Source organism: Dermochelys coriacea, chromosome 9, assembly GCF_009764565.3.
Source record: "Dermochelys coriacea isolate rDerCor1 chromosome 9, rDerCor1.pri.v4, whole genome shotgun sequence".
Classification (NCBI taxonomy): domain Eukaryota; kingdom Metazoa; phylum Chordata; order Testudines; family Dermochelyidae; genus Dermochelys; species Dermochelys coriacea.
Genome location: NC_050076.1, coordinates 85,579,420 through 85,600,708, shown reverse-complemented (window position 1 = coordinate 85,600,708; position 21,289 = coordinate 85,579,420). Strand labels below are relative to the sequence as shown.

The window sequence follows — 21,289 nt, the reverse complement described above, 5'->3', positions numbered from 1 at the left end:
GTAAGGGGAATAACTAATCTTCCCTATGGAGAATAGTTATTGAACTTGTATTGTTGCCATACTATTGCAAGATGGTTTTATTTTTTTATTTAATCAAAGTACCTAAATCACTAATTACTTGCAAAAATGACTGCAATGAATTGAGACCATTTTGGAATAAGCTAAGACTACAGAATGTTAATGATATTAAGTAGCAGATAACAGTTTTAAAGCCATTTTATATACTTTGCAAAATAAGACATGTAAGGCAGTGCACTCTGTAATTGGCACCCAAGTAGTGGGTGAAATAGTGCGGATTTCAAAGTATAAAGCATAGTATTGCAATGCAAGTTACTGAGCACTAATGCCTAATAAAAGGCAATTTGGTATAGTTCTCAGCTGCTCTGAAACATATGGTCTCAAACACATTTATTTCTTTTTCATTCTGGTCTATTGCAATTTATGCTATTAAACTTAGTATTTAACAAAATGTCATTTTAGGTGGCCATAAAGCAAATGAATCTCCAGCAGCAGCCTAAAAAGGAACTAATTATTAATGAAATCCTGGTCATGAGGGAAAATAAGAACTCTAATATTGTAAACTATTTAGACAGGTAAGTTGTGCCAGTCATTATCATTGTAGAGCTTGTTTATATACTGTGCGTCAAAGATTTAGCCAGACAATTTTTAAAAAAATTTTGTGTGCAAATGACTATTTGTGCACACAAAGCTGATCACTGAGCATCAGGATCCGTTTACACAAGCATACAGAAAGCTATCCTTCCTGCGTGCATGTGAAAGATTCCTGCAAACTATGTAGACACAATTTTTGAAAATTGAGACCAGCACGTGCCTTTACTGAAAACAACTGTCAGTAACTACATAAATCTGCACGTTTTATTAGTTGGACACATTCTTCCTATTTTATTAAGTGGGCACTGGCAAAAGTTCTAGAATCTGTCAATTGTTGCTCCCCAATAGGCATGATACCATTCATGTAATTTCAGTGAAGACTAGATTCCTGTTGGGATTTTTTGTATCTATTTAATTTTTTTTTTAATGTTCATGTTTGAAGCACTCCATAAACTGATGTCTTGTCAGTTTTAAAGTTGTTTTTATATATCCAGGGATGCTTCAAAAATGCGCTGAAAAAATGTTCTTGCTGTGTTTTCACTTCTTTGCTTCTGATGGGCTAAATGAAAAACATTCAGCTACAGCTGGATTGTATTTTCTGCCGGCAGCACATGGAGGATTTCCTTTCCCTATCTTTATAGTGTTCAAGGTTTTTCAAACCGTTGATCAAATTCCATCTTCAGCCACCATCAGCTGCTGTACATCTTATACGTCTTGGAGTTAATGGTTATATTTCTATATGTATTTCACTATGAAACAAATAATGTGAGACGGCCTAGTTTAACTTTCTTTACATTTTCTAAACTGCATTTTTACTATCTAAAGCTTGCTGTATAGTTAAAGTATTGCCTATAACCTTTTTCATTTGGACTACACACATTCTTCTAACATTGTGAACTGTTAATTATATCTGGTTATCAATGAAAAATGCCAAATAGGCAAAGTCATCCCTGAGTTTCTTTTGTCAAAACAGCTCTGTAAATAGTTGTGCTTACTGATGGTGGTGTCTTCATTTTCTTGTTTCAGCTACCTGGTAGGTGATGAACTTTGGGTAGTTATGGAATACTTGGCAGGCGGCTCTTTAACAGACGTTGTTACAGAGACCTGTATGGATGAAGGACAGATAGCAGCTGTCTGTAGGGAGGTAAGAGGTGCCATGCGTGGATGTGCTTGCTGGGATAGTGTGTACTGTAGTGTAATGGTGTGATAAGAATGTAAGGGATCTCCAAATACATCTTTGTTTATAAGTTGTCTTTTTAATATTAGAGGAGGAAGAGCGTCTTAAAGGAAATCAGAGTAGCAGCCGTGTTAGTCTGTATTCACAAAAAGAAAAGGAGTACTTGTGGCACCTTAGAGACTAACAAATTTATTAGAGCATAAGCTTTCGTGAGCATTTTTTCCACCAAATGCATCCGATGAAGTGAGCTGTAGCTCACAAAAGCTTATGCTCTAATAAATTTGTTAGTCTCTAAGGTGCCACAAGTACTCCTTTTTTTTTAAAGGAAATCAGATCTATGTTCTGCTGAAAAATGCCATCCTTGTAATAAAGTTCAGTTATGATGACACTTTTTATTGATTTAGTAGTGTTTAGCTTTGTTTCTTTGAATGTTTACCTGTGATAATTCAGCAGTGCACCTTATTCCTGGCCTTTAAAAGGAAATAGTCTTGCCACAGAATGTAAAAAAACTGCAAGTAAAAACAAATGCTAATTTGTTCAAGTATGAGAAATTACGTGACTAAAAATATTTTAAAATCTGCTGTAGATTGTACACCAAAGTCTTTGTCATGCAGTATTTTGCCAATAGTGATCCGGTTCATACTGAAAGAACTTTTTTTCTTTTCTGGCAAAAAATAGTTGGCTAAATTCACTGTAGCAGCAATCATTCTGTCTGTGCTTCCAGGCTATAGTCTGTAACAATAATTGACATTTCTAATTCAAAAGCTAATGTGCCTTCATTTAGAAAGTTATTATTCTAATAGTGTTGAAGCAGCAAGCTGTTTCACTTGACAGCACAATATTCTGCCATTTCTCACAATTCATCTAGAAATTAAATCTTTTACAGATATTTTATCCCCTATATGATTAAATCAGGCCATTAATTTTTACCTTTATGTTCCTTTTTTATATCAGTGCCTGCAAGCGCTGGACTTCTTGCATTCAAACCAAGTGATCCATAGAGACATCAAGAGTGACAACATTCTTCTCGGGATGGATGGATCTGTCAAATTGAGTAGGTGTTCTTTTTTAGGTAGCATTATTCCAGTGGTTGTTGTGGAATTGCTAACTGACAGCCAGTTTTCAGAAGGAAGTGATAGTATATTGGCCACTGCAGCCAAGGAATGTTTCATTTTAGAACAATTTTAACACCACAGGGAAATCTCAGAACATAGGTAGGATGACTCAAAATTATTTGACTATGTTCAGAGCCCAGAGTTCTGATCTAAAGGCCTGAAAAACACGTAGTTTCTCACATAAATAAGAGCTGTAGAGTCCAACTTTGTTAAAAGAACTTAAACGGTCAAATTCAATAGTTGTTTGGTAATATCCTGTTATGTAAGCAGGAGATGGCTCTGTTTCCAGCCAGATACCTTGATGCATTCTTATGCAGAGAATGGAATATTTGTATTTGTTTGCTTCATAGCCCAAGTTGGTGTTAACAGTATTTTTTTTCTTCTCTGCAGCTGATTTTGGGTTTTGTGCTCAGATCACGCCTGAGCAGAGCAAACGGAGCACAATGGTGGGGACTCCCTACTGGATGGCACCTGAAGTAGTGACAAGGAAAGCATATGGCCCCAAAGTTGACATCTGGTCATTAGGGATCATGGCAATAGAAATGGTGGAAGGAGAACCCCCGTACCTTAATGAAAATCCTCTCAGGGTAAGGTGCAAGTGGAATCATATAGCACTGTCCTTCTCTGCTGTCCCAATTTTAGATACAAAATCCTGTCCAAACCACACAAGCTTGGTATTGTTTTAACAGTATCATGGCAGCATACCAGTATATATTGTTGCTATAGGCACCTAAATGAGGGCACCTCAGAAGATTAGTGACATGGAGTTATTCTCAATATGTGTCATTTTTGCCTTCAGGGCTGTTTAAAAATTCTCGGTATGTCTGCTTGTTTTCTGAAATCTCCTTCTGCTGTATCTCTGATGACAAGAATCTTTCTGAGTCCAAGTTTCTCCAGCTGATGAAGTCTTGTGAAAAGAATTTCAAACAGAACAGGGGGGAAAGGAGAATTTTCCCAAACACAGCTCAGTGTGTATTTGTTAAATAAATGAAATGTCTTATCTAATAGTGAAATCTGTAATTACTTATTAGTAAGTGCAGTTTTAAGGTTATGTTTCAACACAAATACTGGTAGTAAAAAATTGGGGCATTTATACTATGGAACAGTTTACATTTTTGTCCGAAGAAATTTAGTCCTTTCCTACATTAATCAATTTGCATATTAAAATGAGTGAATATTAAGGGACAGTCTTGCATAATTGTATGACTGAATGAAACACCCAATTAAACACTGGTCTCCCTTCCCTGGGGTGCATTCCTGGAGTGATACAGCAGCCCACATTTACCAGAGGAAGTCCAGCTTGTATCTCCCTTCCCTATGGCATTAGGAGGAATTCAGACCATGGATTAACATTTCATAAGTAATTCTAGATTTGCATAGAAAGAATATCAGAACAAAGCATGGCCTCTAGGTTTCTCTCACGGGATACGTCTATGCTGCAGCAAAAAACATGTGCCACCAAGTCTCAGGGCCTGGGTCAGTTGACTCGGGCTCAGGCAATGGGTAGTGTCGCCAATTTTGGTTGGACGTATATCTGGAGGTTTCATCACATGACAATCTTTAATTCCTGGAGACTCCAGGACAGTCCTGGAGGGTTAGCAATCCTAGTAGTGGAGCCAAACATTGCAGTGTAGACATCTGGGCTTGGGCAATAACCCAGGCTTTGAGACGCTCCCCGTTCACGGGAGCTCAGAGCCCAGGCTTGAGCCCAAGTCCAAACATCTACACTGCAGTTGTATAGCCTCGTGAGTCCAGGTCCCACAAGCCAGCGTCAGCTGACCCAGGCCAGCCTTCGCCGTGCAGCAGGCCTTTTATTTCACTGTAGACATACTCATAGGTTCTGATCTGTGATACCCAAACTGCAGACATCAGCACACAGACCACTGCCTCTGAAAGAACAGGTAGATGAACAAAAATAATGTTGGAGGAGAAACTGTGTTGGTCTTTGCCATTAAGGAAAGAACAGTAAGGATGAAGTGGCCCATAGGGCTTTAAACAAACTCAACGTTGCAACTTTTGCAAAAGGTTCTCTATTCTTTTGGAAAGCCACAGATTTGGGATGTGCGGTGCTAAGTGTGGAAAGGCTGCACTGTGGGCTTTCCTTCACTTACACGCAATAACTTGCACCTGCAGACTGCTTCTGTCCAGTGCTTTCTGCACCACTGCATGGAGGTACTGTGGGGGAAGGGACATTGATAATTACACTAAACGGGAGCCCACCTCCAAAAGGGCAGGCCAGTAGTCACTATTACTGCAGCTCTGGTGCTAGAGCAGTGGCCTCTGAGCAGAACCAGATGTGCTCTGCTCCTTTGTGGGGAGAATGATTCCATACCCCATCATCTTCCTCAGGGAACCCTTGCAGAATCCTTCATGCCCTGGATTTGGCCCAAAATCTGGCAAGGAAAATTAGCGTTACTGAAGTCTCCAGCTGGCCCTCTGAAATGCAGCTGATTTTGACCTGCTGCAATCTCCCTACTATATGGTATCAGCGAGCTGATTAGGATTCCTCTAGACGCTGCAAATCAATTATTGCAAAGCTAATTAGGCTTCTCATCTGTGACTGCATTCAAATTCAGTTATACCTCTTCCCACCAGGTTAAATCAAAGAGGTGGTCTCTCTCCCTGCTGAAGTTATGATTTGTTGGATCACTCTTAATTCACAGAAGTAAACTGTTCAGGGCATCCTCAGTGACAGGTTCATGCCTCTGAAACCAGCTCCCATGGGTGGTCTGGGGAGCTTCTAGGCATAGACCTGTTTGGCCAATTTGCTGGCAGATTTATAAGTCATTGTAACGGTTGTGTTTAAGAGTTTGTCTGTGTTCAGGGAGTTCTGCAAAGCTTTAAACTGCAGGGTTGATACTTTATTTTGTGAATAATTGTTTTAATAATGCAAGGTGCCCAGGTGCTCTAGTTGCTGGCACCAATATAAATGTATAAATAAATAATAAAGGCATTTAAAAGTCATTAATCATGGACAGAGTTAATAGCCATCCTGATGCAAAAGCCTATGTCATTTCCTAGCTCAGGGGAAACTCATTCCACTTTGAAAGACAAGTGTTCAGAGATAATCTATGACACAGGTGCCCTTTTCTGGCTTCTGGAGATCCTAATTCACTTCCAATTCATGAATACAGCCTGCAATAGTGTTACTTTCTTTTCATGGTGATTTTCACTGTGCCAGACGTACACTCAGGCCCTGAGATACAAGCCTGGGGGCACAAAAATGCAATATACTTTTAAATCCATGTTGGACCTCCCAAGCTTCAATTAAAAAGAACCATTTTCTTCTTTTTTAATCTGAGTCACCTGTTGCACTAGTTGCATTAGTTTTCATCAAAAATTGCAAAATATTTCTAGAGTGCTTTGGAGGCTACAGTTCCCAGCCTGAGAGTCCTCATAAATTGATCCTCACACATGTGGGTACGACATGTGACCCATATAAGGTCTGTATCTAACTTTCCCAAATCGCAGCTATAACTATCTGCTGAATCCTTCCTGTTTTTTTCTCTATGCCAAATGCATACTGCCCCTTTGCAGTTCAGTTACTACCAATGTGAAATCCACTCCCTTCCTACATACTGGACATTTTTTCCCTGCCTTACTTTGCAAGACCTAAATGATAAAATTCCCTCCTTCCCATTTCCCTTCCCCTGAAATATTCAAAAGGTGCAATGCCTGGCTAAGAATGACTATTCTTCATGACTCATGTATTGTGTTGAAATCAGCACAGTGAGTCAGCTTCTAAAAGGGCTGCTGCATTTAACCTGCAGCTCCTGTTTGACTTGGAATTCAAGACAAGGTAGATGCAACTCATATATCAATACTTAGCCTACAGCAAACAGAAGGGGGTCAGTAAGTTTTAAAGTCCACTGGAAACAAAAAGTCATCTGGCCTCTTGAATGTCTCCAGTCTGGATGGAGTCATTTAGGTGGTAAAAGCTGAAAATGATCAATTCAGCTACGAACTCAGCAGTCCTCGGACACAGAGGCACAGATTGGAATGATACCAGTGTAAATCCAGAGATATCCATGAAGTCGAATTACTCTGGATGGATAGTGGTGTAAATAAAACCTGAATCTGTTCTGATATTCTAAGTACCCTCTAAGATCAAAGCAAATATCTGCTTGTGTAAGGCAGTTGCTCTAAAAGAATGAAGTAGCCCATAGGGCTTTAAACAAACTTTTAGGTCTAGAAAGCCTTGCTCTATGTTTAAGAGAGTAAAAAAAAGTGGATTTGGTCACTGTCTGTTTGAATGCTAATAGGACAAAACTGGTACTATTTTAACAGAAACATTTTGGGAGAGGGATTTCCAGGCCTCCTCCTATTCTGAAAATCCAAGTGCAAAGAGTTGGTAGGGTTCCATAGGTCCTTTTTAGTTAGTCTCTAAGGTGCCACAAGTACTCCTTTTCTTTTTGCGAATACAGACTAACACGGCTGCTACTCTGAAATAGGTCCCTTTTGTAACCTATGTAAGAATTCAAAGTGTCAATGTCGTAACAACATCCTGTAGTGGCGTAGTAGGCTTGTGCTATAGGTTTTCAATTTTCTAGGCCTTGATCATAAGTAATATGTGTCTAATCTTCTTAAGGACCGTATTTTCAAATATGAAGGAACACAAATTCATGTGCAATTGTGTGCCATGCTTATATTTGCTGATGATGTGATTGTGTGCACAAACTGAGTATTTGTGCACTCAAATGGCCCAGTGGATGCTTAGTCAGGGCTCCATGGAACTTGCTGTGGAATTCAACCCTTGCCACTGAATTCTTAGCTTGCTCCAGAATCTTAGCTTTCACCTTTATTTTTATTTTGTTCCAATTATGTCTCTGCACCTTTGGGTTTTGAAGATGACCTTGAAAATGTGAAACAAGCATAATGGATATAGTTTTATCTTTCTGAGTCTTCAGACTCCTTGAAACAAACATTTTTGAAGTGTGAACTAGCTCGTTCATCTGAATGGGTTGCTGTCAAGGTTCCTTCCCTGCTCTGAACTCTAGGGTACAGATGTGGGGACCTGCATGAAAGATCCCTTAAGCTTTTTCTTACCAGCTTAGGTTAAAAACTTCCTCAAGGTACAAACTCTGCCTTGTCCTTGAACCCTATGCTGCCACCACCAAGGGTGTTAAACAAAGAACAGGGAAAGAGCCAATTTGGAGTCGTCTTCCCCCCAAACTCTACACCCCCTTTCCTGGGGAAGGCTTGATAAAAATCCTCACCAATTTGCATAGGTGAACACAGACCCAAGCCCTTGGATCTTAAGAACAATGAAAAAGCATTCAGGATCTTAAAAGAAGAATTTTAATAAAAGAAAAAGTAACAGAATCACCTCTGTAAAATCAGGATGGTAAATACCTTACAGGGTAATCAGATTCAAAACATAGAGAATCCCTCAAGGCAAAACCTTAAGTACAAAAAGACACAAAAACAGGAATATACATTCCATTCAGCACAGCTTATTTACCAGCCATTTAAACAAAAGGAAATCTAACGCATTTCTAGCTAGATTATTTACTAACAAGTTCTAATACTCCATTCCTGTTCTGTTCCCGGCAAAAGCATCAGACAGACAGACAGAGACCCTTTGTCCCCCCTCCCTCCCCCAGCTTTGAAAGTATCTTGTCTCCTCATTGGTCATTTTGGTCAGGTGCCAGCGAGGTTATCCTAGCTTCTTAACCCTTTACAGGTGAAAGGGTTTTGCCTCTGGACAGGAGGGGTTTTATAGTTCTGTATATAGAAAGGTGGTTACCGTTTCCTTTATTTTTATGACAGTTGCATACTCTGAAACAAAGATTACAATTGAAACGTCTGCATTAACTAATTAATTTCTTTGCCGTGGTCTACACTACAGAGTTAGGTTGACGCAAGGCATCTTAAGTTGACCTAACTTTGTAAGTGTCTATACTAAAATTTTGCTCCTGCCGATGTAACTCGCTCACTACACCGACTTAATAATTCCACCTCCATGAGAGGTGTAGAGTCAATGTCAATGTAGTTAGGTCGATGCAGTGTCAGTGTAGACACTGCTTTGCTTACATCAACTGTTGCTGGCTTTCAGGAGCCGTCTCACAATGCCCCACACCGACAGGTCAGTCGGTGCAAGCGCTTGTGGTGAGGACACACACCGCTGACGCAAGGAGCAAAGTGTAGACATGCACAAGTGATATCATTACTGTGACGGCTGTATGCCGACATAAGTGAGATCAATTTAATTTTGTATTGTAGACATGCCCCTATACTTTTGCAAAAACATCCAGCTAATGTGCTCAGCTAGCAGTCTCAAACTGCCCTCCCTCTCCTTCCGGTGATCAGAGCCTTATTGTCACTTGCCCAGCTGGCAAAACCTTCAGTCTATTTAGCAACTTGTACCATGCAGCTATCCATCTATTTTGTGTACCTGGTAAGTGGGCGTGCAATTGTAGGCATATTTTGAAAATCAAGTCCTAAATTTCCCTATTTTCCTCTCTGAATTGATGAACTGTTGCACTGCACTTGAGTTATGATACAAAATCACAGTGATATCCAGTTGTCCAGAATGAATGGAAGTATCTACTGCATCACTCTGTCATATGGAAGTGGTGTTTAAGGGAACAGTGAGCACTGCAGAGATGCATTTGATTTATTCCTAGTATCTTTGAAATATGAGTTTAGGCCTGGTCTACACTTCAAATGTTTTGTCAGGGTAGCTATACCAGCAAAACCTCCCTATTGCAGACACAACTTATGCCAGTAAAAAATTGCTTTTGTTGGGATAGCTTATTAGGAAAATGCAGTAAGCCACATGGACAACAGCCCTTTATGCGTCTACACTAGGGCTTTTGCCAGCATAGAAATGTCACTGAAAAATCACACCTATAACCGACATTGCTTTGCCAGCAAAAGTTGCGAGTGTAGACCTGGCCTTAAACAGGAATATATATTAGATGTTGACAGCTCTGAAAGAAATAGGTTAAACCCTCTGGTTCAATGTTTCTCTAGGCTTTGTATCTGATAGCTACTAATGGAACCCCAGAACTTCAAAATCCTGAGAGACTCTCTGCTGTGTTCCGAGACTTTCTGAACCGCTGTCTGGAGATGGACGTAGACAGACGAGGGTCTGCCAAGGAACTTTTGCAGGTAAAATGGGCACAGGTGTGTGAGGCGATTGCAAGTGAAAAGTCTATGTAAGTGGTGGCATTTGTATTCTCCAAATATGGAGCCCTACTGGCTATACAAGGAGTTGGTGTAGTCGGATCTTCATTGTGCATTACATGTCAAGCTTGGCACTTTTCACACTACCAATAGGTGTTCTGTCATGTGTAGTTTTCTTTTTCAGCACCAGGTAATGGCATTTGAATGGGGCGGGGGAAAGGGGGCGTGAGGTGGGGCTGATGCTCCTCCACTTACATGGGTGCAGTTAAGGAGGAAATCCTTTGAAGTTAACCAAATCTGAAACACAGGTGTAAATGAGATGAGAGCCTGGCCCCAGAGATGAGAGGCCAATGTGCACTCTGTCACCTAGCACCCTGTAGTCTGAATTTTGCCTTCATGCAAAAGACAACTGATGTGAACCTGCGCCTTAGGGGTTTTGCATACAGGATCTGGGCCGAAAATAAAATTGGGCCAAATTAATCCCTGGAGTCACTAGAATTGCACCAGAGATTGATTTGTCCTTCGTGTTTTGAAAAGTTCCTTAGCATTGTGTCTTTTTAAAATTAGAGCCTTAATGCGGTGCAAGCACAACAAAAAAGCTGCTTGACAGGGTAAATGGGCTTTGAACGGAAAATAATGAATCATTTTTCTTTCTGTTTTTGTTTTAAACAGCACCCATTTTTGAAACTAGCCAAGCCTCTCTCCAGCCTGACTCCTCTCATCATTGCAGCAAAAGAAGCAATTAAGAACAGCGGCCGCTAGCATTGTGGGCTGGCTTTACCCCAGGCCAGCTCCCTCCAGAGCCGGGCTGAACAAAACTGTAAAACCTCAATTCTTGTGCTGCAGGACAGGCAGACATAAGGACAAACAAACAGTCGCAGTCGTGATGGAGGCCAGCTGTTTCCCAGTTCTTTGAGGACTAGAAACCTATCACGTGTCTTCTTCCTGCTCTCTCATTCCTTGATTTATTTCTCAGATGAAACAGGGCCCAAAACCGAGCTGCCAGGCCAGAAATCGCCTTGTTGTCTCAGCCGTCTCCAAGGTCAAAGAAACTCAGTAGCGAGACTCCCAGTGACCACCCTATGCATTTCACTTTTAAATGATTGGTTGGTTCTTAAAGATTCACAGTCACTTTTCTGAGTTTTTTGGTTTGGTTTGGAATGGAAGAAGGGTCCCTCTGCATTGGGAAACCTCCTCCAGGCTGAGTTGTCTTTTGAATACAACCCGTTCGCTAATATTTGCCCATTCATGGTATTGTTAGATGAGAAGGATGAAAGTGAAAGTGCTTTTCCAACCAAAAATAAATCACCCGCCGAGCAGGAATCGCATTCTGTTGAGATATACGCTTTTAGCTGTGAACATCCAGAGTTTGGTTCCTTCGCAGCACAATGTGTGCAATTAACAATGGTACTTTTGCCTTGGTGAGGTTCTTGTAAACTGAAAAGTAGAAAGGGCAGCAAGTTTGTTCAGAAAGGACTCGTCTGATATAAAGCTGTAATAAAAATGGCAGCCCAGTCTTGCTAGGTGCTGAATCTCTCCTGGTAGTGAGCTGAAAGGGCACTCCTCCTGAAGGGAATTGAGGACGCTCAGCCCCTTTGCAGATGGGAGGCACTCAGCGCCCTGTGGGATTACACCAGCTGTTCATAGCATGAGACCCTACCCAACAGTAGGCTAAAATCTGCTATCAGCTGCCTCCATGCCAATGCAACCCTATTTAAACTTGGGTTTGCACCGATGTAATGGAGGGGCAGAATTCAGCCTAGCGATTCTGTGAACTGAGTTTGCCCATCCTCTTGGCCGGGTTGTGACTACTGAAAAAGGACAGGTAGCGTCTGTAAAATTCCCGCTCAATTAGGCAGCCCAGTGCTCTAAACTGTTGCTCCGGTGAGTGCCCCTTAGTCATGTGAATAATTTTATTGAACATGTTGGGGCTACTCAAGTGAGTAGGAGTTTGCAAGATTTCGTTCTGCATGAGCTCTCTGCGAATGCAACAAAAGAGGGTGGAGGAAATGTATTTAAACTAGAGGTTTTGTAGTGCCAGGTGAAGGGAGGGAAAGATAAATGCAGAATAGCATACATAAATACTCTTAGGCCATAAACTGGGTCAGCCTTTAACTCTCCCCTCAATGCATGCACCAAACTCGCCTTAATGCTAGTACGTGTTTATCGAGGGGAAAATAATTGCTGGAAATGACTGAGGATTGTACTGGCTAGTAAATTTATTTGTAAAGGAACAGAATAGTATAACTAAACAATTCATATTATATGAAGAGGACAGACCTGGTTGGCTTTCACTTCGCAAAATAATGTGTATGGAATATTTGCTGCTGGATTTTAGGGTTAAGACTGCATTTAAAAATCAAAGCCCTTTGAAACAACAGTAGGATGTGGGGTATTGGTAATGGGGAGCCTGCCTCTGTAAAACTAATAATAAACCCTTGAATGTAGCTCAAGGTGACTTCACATTTAGTTTCTGATACTTCAAGGAGCTGAGCATTCCTCAAAGGTGCTAAGGATCCTCAACTCATTTTGTAGTTAGTAAGAGTTAAGGGTGCTCAGCCCTTTCCTGGATTAGGCCTTGAGCCTTTGTTTGGCTTTGGATTTTAGTCAGATCTTTGAGTTGTGATTTTCATTAATTTTGCCAACTGGCTGGCCCTCATTATTTGTCTACCCAGTTTCTGGGGGGCTTGACTGAGGCAGTGTTTATTAGTTTACCATACTCAGCTGTTAATTAACTTTCCCCAGTCTCCTGGGATGCAGAACATTTTTTTTGTTTGTTTTATGCCCAAATAAGTAAAGATTCTTCTTCTGCAGTGGGGTCATTTTTGTCTTTCTCATCTCAGGTTAGACATCTAGGAGATGGGAGTTTAGGCTTCTTTGAAAATCCAGGGATTCAAACTCATGAAGGCCCAACCTTATTTTGTAAAGCATCAGTCGGAATGAAATGAATTTAAATTCCACACAAGAAGTAAAAGGGCAAGTAACAGTTTCTATTTCCAGGGTAGCTTTTTCTTTTCTTTGTATCTACAAAGCTGGGGACATCCATCCCTTGAAAGGAAAGTATTTTCTGTGGAGCATTTCTGGTAGACATCCAGGACAAATCTTTTTTGGGGAGGTTATACTATTCGATTTGCTGGATTTTTTCCCTAGTTGTTTTTTTCAGCTATAAATATTTTGCCTTTTTATCGCAGCTCCACCCTTCAAAGAAAAAATTTAAAAAGGTATAATCAAAGATATACACTTCAGAACGGTTTGTACTCCAGTGTGTGAAATATTGTAGACACTGGTTTTTTAAATGCAACTGCTTTAATAAGAGGCCTTAATTTTTATTTTATTTGTAAAAATATTTATTTTATTTTGCAGCAGCAAATCCAGAGATTTTACTTTTTAAAAAAATTCCTAACATGCTGACAAGATTCAATAGAAATCCAGTTCCTGCCAGTAGTTGCAACCAGCACACAAACTATAATTGCCAGCTGAGTACTCTGTAAAAGGGACCAATTACTTTATGTCCCATTTTATAAGGGACTAGTAGCATTCCTAAAGCTCTTCGCTGGGGAGATTCTGTGGCACTAAATGCTTCAAGGCAGTGGATACAGAAAGATAGCAGCTGCTTTTATGTCTTCCTGAATTTGGAGGCAGACTTGGAAGCGGAAAACAATCCTGAAAGAGAAAGGCCTTGTATGTGAATTATGGAATTGAAAAATAGCACATCAGGATAAGCATTGCCTTTGCAGAACAAAAAAGATATAAACAATCAGACAAGTCTCTGGTACCATCTTGTTTTTTGAGAGCCATCCCTGGTTTAGGCAATTATTTATATATATTTTAAGGAGTATTAGAGATAAGCTAAAAGAATAGGAGTACTTGTGGCACCTTAGAGACTAACAAATTTATTTGAGCATAAGCTTTCGTGAGCTACAGCTCACTTCATCGGCTGCATTGAAGTGAGCTGTAGCTCATGAAAGCTTACGTTCAAATAAATTTGTTAGCCTCTAAGGTGCCACAAGTACTCCTTTTCTTTTTGCGAATACAGACTAACACGGCTGCTACTCTGAAACTAGAGATAAGCTGTTCCTCCTGCCAAAAGCATATATAAAGATAAACATACTGTACATGTTTCAGACACTTTCATTCCAGGTATTAATAGACTGGTTAATTTTCTTTTTCTATTTCATTTTTAAATTCATACTATAGTAAAGAACTTCCAGATCTCAAATGTTGTTCCAGTCCCCTATAATGATGAGGTGTGAAAATGGCCGTTAGCTCCCCATGGTTCCGAAAGGTCCTAGGACAGGAGCAAGAAAGCAGTAAAATCAGGGAAGCTTGAGAAGCACAGTACAGATTATTTATTTAAGAAAATGGAAAAGGAAAAAAAAAAAGCCTTACATGTAACAGGGCTTCTGCATGCATTCACAGGAGCCAGAGAGGAATTGCTGGATCTTACAGTGCTCTCAGGTTTTGGTCACAGTATCGGGCAATGGTTGCGTTATCACCTGTTGTGTCTTTCTGCTTTTGTAAATATGTATGTGTCTGTTTTCCATCAGTGGCTACTGGTTGGCCAAATCTCATTGTACACAGATGAACTCAATTATTTATTTATTCTGTTGTTGTTGTTGTTCAGGTTTCTTTGAGGCTAATGAGAGCACCTCAACATTATAGTTCCTATCAGGCAGTCCCCCCAGTTTCTGCCCCAAGCACGTTCCAGTCACTAAAGAAGGGAAATATTAAATCATATCCAATTGCTTATGTAGTTGTTACTTCCAATATGGAGTCATGGTTTTGGCTACATAAGGAATATTCCTCAATACTGTACATTAAGCATGTAAATAAATATATTTCTTTGCTCAGCGGGTTTGCATATGAATTGGTTGACAAGCCAGAGAGATTCCATAAAATCTACCAATGAAGGCAGGAGGAAATGTTGTTTTGCTTGAAACACCAGGTCATGCAGAGCAAAGCTAGATTAGCCTTTATAAAGCCTTTATTAGCTGTATAAAAGGCCGCTTGTCTGCACGTTTCCCCAATGGAGTACCATTCATTCACACTCAGTAATTTAAAGATGGGTGGTGGGGGGAAGTGACTAAGGCCCAGAAGCAAAGCCTCCAGCTTTCAAGATAGTTATTCTCCTGGACAGGGCAAGTATCTTCATTTTTAATCCATATTCTTCAGGACCAGGGAAAGGACAACCTCTGTGTTTCAAGGATGACCATTGTGATATCTTGCTCGGGTTTCTACCAGAGCATCTGCATCTTGAGATCTTCAAGTATCTTTAAAACACTTCATTGCTCATGCCCATCCTTGATCTAAAGCGATAGTTCTCTCTAGGTGAACACTGCAGAATCTTGCTTACACCTTTTCCCCGGTTTATCTATGGTTCAGAGATGAGCCAGCATACTGGAGTTGTGTCACAAACGCATACAACCGTACTTGGAGGTGAAATCTACGTGTTTTGGCTCAACGCATGGGTTGTGTGGATCTTTGAGAACAGCTGCAGTCTCAAAAAGGGTGTGGCAGGGTGGGGGAAAAAAGCTTATGTTCTCTTCATTGGTGCCTTCTGGTCAGTCATCAGTCTGATTCTGCAAATACTATCACTGCTTAGCTATTCTTCTGAGTAAGCACTAAGTTTCAGAATCTGACCGTGACTTAGGAAATTGTGGGTAACATAATATATTAATGTTAAAGTTGCTTTAATGAAAAATGACCTTTTTTACTTTTGGAGCATGGTGGCTTTGCACCTGACATTTCCCCAAAGGATTAAAAATGCCTGCATTAACCTCTGTGTGCCAGGTGCAGCTGTCTCCAAGCCAGTGGGGCCCACATTCATAGCCAGTCATGCTTAGTGCTCAATTACTGCAAGACATGGCCAGAGACACCTGCTGTTACCAGTTGCCTACTAAATGGTGTCAAAACAAGTAAGGAAAGAGAGGATTGAAATCAGAAGCAGTGAACTGGCAATCATTGCAGATGGATCTCAGAGGCATCAATGCACACTTTCAAATACGTGTTTGAATCGCAGACTACAAGTGAGAAAATACCTAGCAATTATCATTTGTGTGTCTTTCCTTCACTCCCTTCAGGGACTTGGAACAGCTAGAAGAATATTTCCAAAGAGAGAAGCAAAAGGGGGTTAACCCCTGCTGTTATTGCTCTTCCTAGTCTCTACGTTTTATTTGGTTGCTTTTACCCTTCTGCACCCCTCTCTGCTCCTTCCATCCTCAGTGGCTTCTAACCAAGTATCATTATCTGAGACACAGTGGTCAAACTTCTCAGTTCATTCCTTTTTTGATTGCCTGTTCACAGCAGTGTTTTAAATCGGTATCCTCAGCCTGGAGACCAAGTCCTTCATGGGCATAACCTCTACTTGATCACTGCCTGCAATCCCAAGACATTCCTGAGCCTAAATCTCCCAGATATGACATGCTGGCCTAATATAGTAGGAGACAGGGAATAATGTTGGCTTGATTTGTGCTAAACTAAAATCCTTTTGCTGCTGAATATTCTCTGTTTCGTTTGTCTAACCTTACGGTACACTTAGGGAACAGATAAAGGATCCAGTTCTGCTCTCACTGAAATCAGTAAGAATTTTGCCATTGACTTCAACGACTAGCAGCAGCTGGCCCTTAATTAGCAGGTACTGATAAGGCAGAGCCACCCAAACAGAATGTCACTTTATGTGCTGGCTGCTGGGAAGTATTCCCTGGAGAAGTAGGGATGTGTAAGAGGGTCAGACCCAGTCTATTCTTTCGTACAAGGTGCTTTACATATAATAGGTCCAATGTTAGACTTTTGAGGCATTCTTTTACATCCATGCCTGCTAAGATTTTGACCTCTGAACTTCCAGGTTACAAACGAAATGTGTGCACAATTGCTTTGAATCTTTATATTAGTCTTAGGCTGTGTTAATAAATCTGTCTGTAGAACAACAACAAAAAAAGGCTGGTCAACTCTTCGATTGCAAATCCCATAAATGTCTGGCTGCTTGGACTTGGGGGGTGAGTGAGCTACGGACATGACCCAATCACAAAGTACTGTACAGACCAGTAGGCCATGGTGGAAATAATAACTAACCTTATGGGTAGAACTTGAGTCCAGGGGCTATACCAGGGAGTTATTCTAGAGCTTGTATATGTATATTTATACTGCACTGCATGTGCTGTACGCACATATACACATACCTTCTAGTAAGATCTGGCAAAAGAATCCTGCGACCATTTACTGGCTTGAGTATTAACCATCTGTAAACTCCCGGTCAATCAGAATCAACTAGTTTACAGCTATACTAGTGTCTGCTGGGTTTTTCTTCAGGGTACCCAGACAAAAGTAAACAGGAGGATCCTACATTTTCATTGTTTATCAAAAATGTGTCTCATTTTGCTGTACATTCCTTTTTTTAGGATGTGTTTATCTGTAAAAAAAAAAAAAAAAAAGTGTGTAGTGAAATTTTTCTGTATGTTTGGATTAAGAGGTACTTACGATCTTCTTTTTAAAAAGAGAACTAAGTTCTTTACTTCGTAAATATGCTGATGGCATGGATCCATCGTACTGACCTCAGCATCCATTTTTTTTAAAAGAATTTTTTCTTTCCAACATTAAGTTATTTTAAATTGTGGTTGAAGCAATAGAAAATTGAAATATGGATTGTGCATGACTGTGTCTTGAGTGTAAAAATATTGCAGTTTGAAACTTGGACCTAAAGTATTGCAAATAAAAATTATAAATACCACTGAATTGTGTTTTCTCAGCACTCTCCAGAGGATTTCCCTATGTTGTATAGCAAAATAATATCAGGGCTGAATTAAGACAATCTTGGGCCCTAAGCACCCCATGACATGGGTCCCCCTGTGGTTCTGCCCCCACTTGGAGCATGGGTGGTAAGTGTAGTGGCAGCAGTGTATGGGCTGGGCCACTGCAGTCTTTACTTCCTATCACACACATAGTCCTTTGTGGTGTTTACATTGGCAGAAGCTCCCAGAGCTATGGGTCTTGGAGATAACTCCTCTTTGAGATGCATAGGGAGTTCACCCTCCTCCAGGCTGTCTGCAAACTCAGGCAGATGTCATTCCTTTGGTTACACACTGTTCATGTTTTAAGCCTTTCTGAGACCTACTATCACTGATCCATATTGTTATATTCAGACAAAACATTCATTCATGCTAGCTCATCAGCTGTCAGTCCTCAATAAGTCCTCCTCTACCTGTCATCCTCCATCTGGATGTTGGAGCTCTTGTATCTCTTGGCTTTGCAGAGCTCTAGACAGCCATGTATTTCACTGCTCCAGCACTTGGAAACTTCACTGAGTGCTGTGATTTTTCAGCTTATGTTTTGCCCATTATCATTTATATAAACCATAAAATGCCAAAAATGAATATGTATTACACAGCTGGAGACAAGCTACATTCCCTGCCCTACAAACAAGTCACAAGAAGGGGGAACTTTATCTTTTATTCTAACACACACATACACCTTAAAAGAACATTATTAAGTTGCAGAGGTAAGCACTCAAAGTCAGGAAATGCCAGAATTAAGATTGCCGGTGCAGCCTTAATTTGGCCCCTTGTGCCCATGCATTATGAGACAGTCGCTAATTACATTATCACACACTGTTATCACAAGACTCCTGCCTCACTCAGGGCACAGAATGGCCAGCCAGTGGGTCTCACGGATATTTGCTGACGGCACAGGAATGGTGAGACTCCGGAATTTTGGATTCCATTCCAGAGTCGAGGGGAATTTGCTCTAGTGGCCACAGCCCGTTCTGCCCATTCCCCCTGCAAGCATGATCCATTCTACCCTATCTCCTCCAAAATTGTCTCTATCCCAGACTCGTCTCCATTCCTGGCTCTTCCTTCCAGTGCCACTTTTCTCACCTAGTCAGTCCCATTCTCCATGCCTCGGGCTGTCCATCCTAAGCTAAGTCTTCACCTCCAGATGCTGGCTCAGCCCCATTCTCCTCATCCCTCCAGTTCTAGTCCCAGGCTCCTAGCCTATGCAGTTCCAGTATTCCCCTCCCCCAACTCTGTCCATCTCGTCCACTCTCTTCCAGCCCAACTCCTAGATCCCATTTCCGTCTTGCTCCCCCCCGCCCCAGTCTCCCTCTATTCCCCCTCCAGGCTTTTTGTCCCAATCCACTTCCCCCTGCAGGTCTGCCTCCTGTCCTCTCTACAATTGACTCAGACAGCTTCCTATTCCATGTTGTCAGGGCCCAGCAGGGATGGCATTGAGTGCAAAGGAGAGACAGTCTTCCTGCTCGCAGTTCAGGTAGACATAGCATGGCCCACAGCAGGCCAGAGCTACAATTGCAGGGACAGTTGCCCCAGGCTGGAACATGCCAAGTGCGATGGAACCCTCAGGGAAGTTAGAGGTGAAAATCTAAGTTGTCTCCACCGAGCGTGCACAAACCGTAATTTTTGACAGGTTTCAGAGTAGTAGCCATGTTAGTCTGCATTCGCAAAAAGAAAAGGAGTACTTGTGGCACCTTAGAGACTAACAAATTTATTAGAGCATAAGCTTTCGTGAGCTACAGCTCACTTCATCGGATGCATTTCCACCAAATGCATCCGATGAAGTGAGCTATAGCTCACGAAAGCTTATGCTTTAATAAATTTGTTAGTCTCTAAGGTGCCACAGGTACTCCATTTCTTTTTGTAATTTTTGAAAGGTTTATATGTATAATTGGATGGATTTTCATAGGGATGGCATTTTTGACAGAAACGCTCCCCCCCCCAATAAATTTCAAGTTCCTGCTCCAAAGTAAGTGGAGGTAGGGGATAGGGGGTGGGAAAGGGGTGGAGGTGGGCACTAGAGATTCTCAAAGCAAAGATGGACAAAATCACACATTTTTCGCTAGCCTCCTCAGAAACACCTGAATTGTTCTGACTGAAATTTTGCTGCGGCAGCTACCTGGCATGTAAAAATTTCAGTCCAAACTGTTAATGTTTGGCAAACTTGCGAATAACTGAAAACAGGGGCTTATAATGGGAAATGTTAGGCAACCTTAAAACTAGCAGACTTGCCGTGCCGCTAAGATGCCAAAAAGCACTGAAACTGTTTTACAGCATGCAATGTAGTGGTCCCAGGATATTAGCGACAAGGTGGGTGAGAAAAAACTTTTAGTGGACCCACTTCTCTGGGTGAGAATGCTTCAGGTCTGACCTGAAGAACTCTGTGTAGCTTGGAAGCTTGTCTCTCTCACCAACAGAAGTTGGGCCAATAAAAGCTATTTCCTCACCCACCATGTCTCTCTCTGACAGCGTGCCAGTCATAGTGAAGTGAGCATCTGCCAAGTGAGGCAGTCAGACTCCGGGCACTCACATCTGTTTTGACCTTGCCTTACATGCAGTTTAATGTCTGACATAACATCATATAGAGCCTAGGTTCGCACTTCAGATAACCAACATCAGCTACAATGGTGCTGAATGGACAGAAGCAAGTTACAGCCCTAGCTATGATAGGGTTTTTTCATCTTATGAGCCATGGCACGAGGCAAGCAGTGCACTGAAATTCAGGAGCCTTGTGTCAGTGCCTGACTCTGCTTCAGCCTTTCAGGGTGACCTTGACCAAGTCACTTACTTAGGGCCAGATTTACGAAGGTATTGAAGTGCCTAAAGAAATGCCAAGTGGGCTTTCAAAAGCTCCTAAGTGAGTTAAGCCTCTATCTTGTTTAGGTGATGTTTCTGACACGCATTAGGTGCCACTTTGCAACTTTAGGCAGCGAGATGCCTTTCTAAATCAGGCCTTATTCTCTCTGCGTTCAACCCCCATCATTAAAACCGGGAGCCTATAAGTCCCCCCAATTCTCAGGGGTATTGTGAGGCTAATGTTTGTAACGGCTAGCTAAACATGGCCAACCCTGGAACAGTGCACGTAAGGGCAGAACGTGGCCCTTTGAGCCTGTCTTGCAAACGTCAAATGCTGTCAATCATTTGTATGACAAATTTTGTGAGAGGCTCATGTCAAACAGACACCAACAGACGGTGATGATTTGCCTTGGAGGCTGGTGCATACAGCTGACGAACAGCGCGCATGTCCTCTACATGCCTGTGTCCTTGAGTCAGGAGTGGATTGTTAATTGTGTGCTAACTAGTATAAGATGCACCGGGCAATCAGTGGATTCAAGCCTGCTGTGTGGTAACCCCATATTTCCAGTATGTTCCCCACCTCACTTCTTCTAACATTAAGGTGGGCCAGCAGCTTGTGAGAAGGGCATTTTGCAGAAGATGTGCCAGCGTGTTGTCTGGGGACCTGGGGCTTGGCA

At 41.4% G+C, this 21,289-nt stretch overlaps 1 protein-coding gene across 4 annotated transcripts in view; it reads left to right on the top strand.

Annotated features, from left to right (window-relative positions):
• PAK3 (p21 (RAC1) activated kinase 3) overlaps positions 1-17,758 on the top strand; it is a 194,212-nt gene extending 176,454 nt beyond the window's left edge. For all 4 annotated transcript variants that reach the window (XM_038416869.2, XM_043492156.1, XM_038416873.2 and 1 more), the window contains 6 exons: positions 481-593; positions 1,639-1,756; positions 2,744-2,843; positions 3,295-3,491; positions 9,880-10,017; positions 10,705-17,758. In XM_038416869.2, the coding sequence (XP_038272797.1) occupies positions 481-593; positions 1,639-1,756; positions 2,744-2,843; positions 3,295-3,491; positions 9,880-10,017; positions 10,705-10,794 (756 nt within the window). In that variant the 3' untranslated portion in view covers positions 10,795-17,758. The remainder of the gene's footprint in view (positions 1-480; positions 594-1,638; positions 1,757-2,743; positions 2,844-3,294; positions 3,492-9,879; positions 10,018-10,704) is intronic.
• The last annotated feature ends 3,531 nt before the right edge of the window (positions 17,759-21,289 follow it).